At 44.8% G+C, this 6,384-nt stretch overlaps 1 protein-coding gene across 1 annotated transcript in view; it reads right to left on the bottom strand.

Moving 5' to 3' along the window:
• Positions 1 to 1,339: 1,339 nt before the first annotated feature.
• Positions 1,340 to 6,384, bottom strand: part of kcnk5a (potassium channel, subfamily K, member 5a) — a 9,726-nt gene continuing 4,681 nt past the window's right edge. Inside the window, exons 2-5 of the mRNA XM_008307968.2 lie at positions 5,064 to 5,175; positions 4,409 to 4,575; positions 4,133 to 4,301; positions 1,340 to 3,693 (exon numbers count right to left, since the gene is read on the bottom strand). Of these exons, the coding sequence (XP_008306190.1) occupies positions 2,759 to 3,693; positions 4,133 to 4,301; positions 4,409 to 4,575; positions 5,064 to 5,175 (1,383 nt within the window). The 3' untranslated portion in view covers positions 1,340 to 2,758. The remainder of the gene's footprint in view (positions 3,694 to 4,132; positions 4,302 to 4,408; positions 4,576 to 5,063; positions 5,176 to 6,384) is intronic.

The following is a 6,384-nucleotide window of genomic DNA, read 5'->3' as shown; positions in this document are numbered from 1 at the left end:
TATATATATATAACATGAACCTCTTCTTACTCTATGACTATGACTATAACTGTACTTTTCCATGATTTATTATTTATTACTCTTTATTATTATTTATGTATTTTTGTATTTTGTATGTTTACTGTAGCTTGATTGTACTCAACCTGAAGACTGAAATGACACGTACAACAAAAGGCAATATAACGTAGTATATATGTAGTATATAACGTGACAAAGGTTCATGAAAAATACTGGGCTAATTACCATGATAATCTGATCTTGTTAGTTAATTTAATGTCAGTGGGTGAATGTAGTTCTACAGTGTAGTACTCTGCAGCTCTTGTACTCATACGAGATATTGTACAAATATTGGGTGGATAAATCTCACTGGGTGGAAATAAACAGCGCTGACTTCACCCGCGTTGTCTTGAGGGATTTATGTTGCGTGAGGAATTCCACAGAAGCAGGAGTTCTTCATGTGTTTCCACAGGCCTCAGCACATTTAAACGCCGCCTGGTTTTTTCCTCTGCTTCACTAACCATCATCAGGGCTCAACGCTGAACAGTCACAAGGACAAAGTCCGACCGCGGTGCCGCCCATTCCAGTGAAACATTGATGGCAAAAAGGAACATTTCCAAAGTTATTTATTATTTAACCTGGAGGCAGTGAAATCAATTACGTGTTTCTGTCCAGAAGTTCCTGGAACATGGAGACATCCAGGACAGGACAGATGAGTCAGTGTCCACTGTAGAAGACAGGGGTCCACAAACATCATGGCTCACATCAAGTTTCACCTCATTTGAAAATCAACTCATGTAAAGAAATACTGTAGAGTTGGCCTCGTCAAATAGAGGCCGGCGGACCACATTTGGCCCAGATACAACCTCCAAGTGGCCCAGTCTGTGGTCATTTGAGAAACAGAATCATAATTTACATGAAATCATGACCTGATCTGGCAACTTGATGTACGACCAACGCCGTGTTAGCAGGTGTGTAGAAGTGTTAGCACTTTACTCCTCGGTAACCAATGGAAATGAAACCATCAGTTCAACGGTCACTGTTCTCAACAGCAACAGAAGAAGAAGAGAAAGAACAGGAAGTGGAAAGAGTTCCACTGGAGAACACTGTTGGTGCCTGTGGAACCAGTTCTTCCCACGTTCTGTTCCAACACCTGAACGTCTCTTAGCTTCACATTAATGTCATTTGAAGGTAACAATGCTAGGAAACAGATGTTTCAAACTTTCCGAATCTTCACACGACGATGGTCAACAAAGTGCTTCCGAAGAAACACGACGTCCGAAATTGTACCGTTGACCAATAATTTGACGAACTTTTAATGAGCACCAAAAACACCAAAAGGTTTTTATTAAGTGTTTATTTTTCATAAAATATACAGTTTTACTAATCAATGTACAAACACGAATAATTTAATCATAGAAAAAAAAAAACGTTCACAGAATTTTTTTAACGACTCAAGCAATTATTCAGACGACCAGTGACGACGGGGGGGGGGTCAGGAGGCACTCAACAGTGGAGACTGGAACAACAACAACAAACTGAACATAAAAGATGAAACATGTTGGACACAGAGAGGTCACAGAGAGGTCACGACTGACGGTCGGATGAGGGAGAAGAACGACTGAAGAACCGATCATTACAGTAACACTGTTTGAAGTTCTGTGCTGAAGTCTGACATGTGCAAACAGCAGGTGGAGACAGAGAGGCAACTGAAACTGAATGGACAATACATACAAACACACACAACACTGCCCCCTGTGTCACACCACAAAAACATCGTTCCAACCAGAACGAGTCCTGGAAGGTGAACAGGTATCAAGTCCAGGTGGAGACCTGGGCCGGGCCGGGGTCTGAAGGTCTGAAGGTCTGAAGGTCTGAAGGTCTTCAGTCACACGGCTAAAATAATGAAACGCTTCAGAGAAAAGTGAGAAGAACTGGTTTTAAATTTCACCAGACGTCACCTGAAACCAAAGGGTTTTTTATGTGTTTGGAACTTATAAATTTATACATTCATATATTTATATATTCATATATTCATATATTTATATATTCCTGGCACATGAACTCTGAAGGCAGTTCAAACACAAACAGTTCCATCGTTCTCTCCACAGATGAAATGTCACCGATCTTCTCTAGTGCAGTCACTATTTCTACAGACAAAACTGACAAAGTTCACGACGTCACAAAAGGAAAATACTGAAGGAGAAAAACAAAAACAAAAACAACCAATCGGCCGACTCTGTGCTGACGTTTCTAAGGACCAGGACGTGGCTCAGGTGATGACCAGAAGTCTGCAGTGGAGTGGACTTGACACCTGGTCAGAGACAGACGTTTCATTTAAATAAAAAGATGCAGCGTCCTTCATTTCAATAAATATAATTAAAACACCAATATGGTGGAAGTGTCGGAGGAACCACAGGAAGTAGTTCACAGGAAGTAGTTGACACCAGAGTCCTCACCGCACCGAGATTGGACCAAAAAACTTGTGGCGAACAGTTCAAGGTTCGGACATTTAAGAAAATCGTAGCACACAATGTTTAGTTAAAGGTGGTCCTAGAGCAGGGGTCAAAGGTCGGGTCATGTTCACCCGGACGTTAAACATCAACAGTTCACAGGAATTTGAAGTAGGTGTTGATTTGAAATCTGATCATGTGACGTCAGACACCAGAAAGTGCAGTGGGTCATGTGATCCTTTCAAATGTTTCACATTAGGAAAAAGGTGAGCGACACGTGGCGTGGGCACGGAGTCAAAGGTCAAAGGTCAAGACTCTGTGTTGTCCTCCTTGGCGTATTCCTCCACCAGTTTCTCGTAGGAGTGTCCGTGTTCTGACCCGTCGATGGTGAACACCGACCCGCCGGACTCTGAACTCTCCTCCTCCTTGGAGTTGGTTTCAATGTTCTCGTCACACGTGGTGATGGACAGTTTCGCCTTGGAGTCGTCGTCGTCGTCGTCCTCCAAGTTGTTGCCGATGAAGTTTTCCTCATCGATAAAAGTAATGTTGGCATTTTGGAACGTCAGTGAGTGATACTCTTTAGAATCCCACGTCCTCCGACCCCCGGCTCCACGGTCCAAGTCCACCTGTTTCTCCAGGTCCACATCCTTGTCAAGTTGGTTCTCAAAGATCGGGTCACGGTCCAGTTCTAGGTCTCCCTCCACGTGATCCTCCGTCAGCAGCAAACCGTTGTCCGAGCCCATGATGTAGTTCTTGGACTTTGAAAAAGCAACGGTGACGCGGTCGCTGAAACTGTAGCGTCTCTTCTGACGCGGCGAGCGGTCCAGACTGAGGATGGTGTGCGAGTTCAACACCGGGGCATCGTTACAACTCTTGGAGCGACCGTAGTCCTTGACCGGTTTGTCTGGAGCGCTCGCCGAGCCTCTGCCGATCCTGTCGACTTTCCTGTTGCCAATCTGCTTGATCAGGTCGTTGTAGCCTTGCTGCTTCTTGGACAGGAAGCTGAAGATGTTGACGTCATTGGGGGTGGGAGGCAACCGCGGCGAGTCCTTCTGTTTGTGCGGTCTGGGCTCCTCCAGCGACTGTTTGCGCATTTTGCGCCGCTTCTTCAGCGCCTTGTGAGCTTCGATTACCATTCGTACTTTCCAGTTGAAGAACAGCGACAGCCAGGCTAGGCCCAGGTAGATCCACACCTCCACAAAGTACCGGTAGAGGGTCGGGTACTCCGTATTTGGGTCCACGCCTGGGGGGAAACCATTGACAAAAGACATTTACCATCAGTTCCTTCCTCTCCAAAACCACTGTTACTGTGATGAACCGGAGTGAGGCAACAGTTCTAGGCCTCCATGAGCCGGAACCAGGGATGTAACGATGACTTGTGAATCGGTTCAATATTGATACAAATCCCTGACAATTCTTATTGGCTGAAATAAAATCTGAATGGTCCATCAAGGTGTGAGGAGTAGACCGAGTTATCGCAAAAAGATTACTGGTCATACCATGACACTACACACGCCAGTCCAGTAGGTGGCAGAATGCTCCTGAAAACATTGGTTGTGACCCGCTATTAAACCCAGTTTCATGATCGTATCGTGTACAAAACTATTGCGCTCGTATGGTATCGTGACTTGAGTGCATCGTTACCCCCCAGGTTGAACCACAGAATTTCATGTTCAACTTACCTGCAACAAAGTCTCCAAATCCAATCGTGGTCAAAGTGACGAAAGAGAAATACAAGCCTTCAATGTACGACCAACCCTCCTGGGACATGAACACAAAGGGTGGAAGCACTAAATGGACCAGCACGCCCCACAGGAGGAAAATGGCAGTGCAGGTAAACTGAGCCTTTCTCTGAAAGAAGAAAAACAGAGACTCGTTGTTTTAGGCGTCGATGTTGAAACGGCTGCGAACAAAGACACGAAAGAACGAACAAAGAGGAGAAACTGGTATCCACTTACCAGAGAAAACCCTTTCTTGGTCAAGAACTGGCCCAGGTGCTTGGCTCGGCCTCCAAAGAACTTTCCCAGCTCACTGATCCAGGTGAGACACAGAGGAACGCCGAAGAGTCCGTAGAAGATGCAGAACACGCGTCCCGTCGATGTTTTAGGAGCGATGTTTCCATAGCCTGAAAAATAAAGTAAAGAAACAAATGTTTGATCAGATCAACCACGATGACACGTTCAACGGGAACAGCAGGTAGAGGGCAGCGTTTCACACCTGTTTTTATCGGTGATTAACATGGAAAAAATGTCCAGAAAAATGTCCAAAAGTCCAAGTGAAAATGTACCAGTCGCCACTGCCTCATTTGACCACTGGGTGGTGTGGAGAGGTCTTACATATCTTGCAATAATGAAAAAGTGGCTTTAGTTTGGTGTCAAACATAAGGCCCACGGGCCAAAACTGGCCCCTTTAGTGGATTTTGAAAAAAATAAAAAATATATACTTCATGTTCAGGAAATGTGTAAAATTATATTTCCTTAAATATGAAGATTTAATACGACGGACTTTTAGTTGTTTAAATGTAATTATGTTACGACGGTACTGGTCCGGCCCGTTGACGTCTAATCAGGTTATCTAAAGAAACGTCACTTCTCACCACTAGGACGCACTTACCGATAGTGGTGATCACGGTGGCAGCAAAAATGACAGCGTTTGGCCAGTTCCAGTTGTTGAAGGGTTTGGTGCCGGTGATCGTGACCCCCTGACCTGCAGCTTCAGACACTTCCTGGGGACAAAGGTTAAAACATGGGTTTAAGGTCAGTTAGAAATGAGGAGGAAGGAAGTCGTGACGGAGGTCGGCCGCGGTCACGCTCCATTACTCCGACCACATCCTCCCCAAGATACGCAGATCAGATCTTCATCGTATCTGATCGGAGCGGCAAAGACATCGAGGGGGGGGGGCGGGGGGGGCACTGTGCTGCTTACTTTGACAGACAAACAGGAAGTGAAGCGCTGCGTCTCTAAACAGCTGCTTCATAAACACACTCGTGATTGGGTGGAAAAGAATCCGGAGCTGGTGCAGAGGTTTGGTCTGTGAACCGCCGTCCAGAACAACCACAGACAGACGACAGACAGACACAGTACACTGAAGTATCCTGATACTGCATCAGTGTATTGATTTTTTAATCACCAATTCACCAGAACAAAGGAACGTCACAGGACTGGAGCCCCTAGTGGACGAACCTCAGAACGGCAGGACGGAACAGCAAACTGCTGCGTTCTGCTGACGGAGGATATTGATGCAGTATCAGGAAACCAAATATCGCAGTATTTCAGTGTACTGATATTTTCTTACAGCCCTGCTGGTCGATCGGTGAAAAAACACGAAGTAGAGATGCGATATTTATATTATTAACGTATATATATTAACGCTTCACGAACCATTGTAGAGTGGGAAATACGACCAAAAAAAAAAAAAAAAAAAAAAAAACTTTCACAAATCTCATTTACTCATACGTACGGACAGGGTTATTATCCTGTTACAAAATGTCCTTTATTTTATTTATTTATTTTTTGTTCTTAGGCCAGAAATTATTTTTATATACAATGCAAAAACTCGCAAACTGCGTTCCTGTACTGGACAGGACCAGTACTGCACCAGTACTGCACCAGTACTGCACCAGTACTGCACCAGTACTGCAGACAATGAAACAACAACTACATTTAAAGTTCTCTTCACGTGTACTTTCAGTTCTCGACTCTCAACTCCTGCAACCGTTTCCTGTCTCCTCAAAACTACCCCCCTCCCCCCCCCGTCAGTTTCCTCTCGAGCTCCGACACCATTTACATGAAAACATTGGTAAAGTTGTCTTTAAAATGTTTTTCTTAATGAATGAAATCTTTTTGTTTTAGGGGCAAATGAGTGGTGGCATCTGTAATGTCACCACTGGGGCCAAAGTGAAGTCCAAACACCCCCCACTCCCCCCTCCCCTCC

The sequence above is a fragment of the Cynoglossus semilaevis genome, chromosome 1 (genome assembly GCF_000523025.1).
Source record: "Cynoglossus semilaevis isolate Cse_v1.0 chromosome 1, Cse_v1.0, whole genome shotgun sequence".
Classification (NCBI taxonomy): domain Eukaryota; kingdom Metazoa; phylum Chordata; class Actinopteri; order Pleuronectiformes; family Cynoglossidae; genus Cynoglossus; species Cynoglossus semilaevis.
The sequence above is the reverse complement of the archived record's forward strand: the minus strand, read 5'-3'. Positions and strand labels throughout refer to the sequence as shown.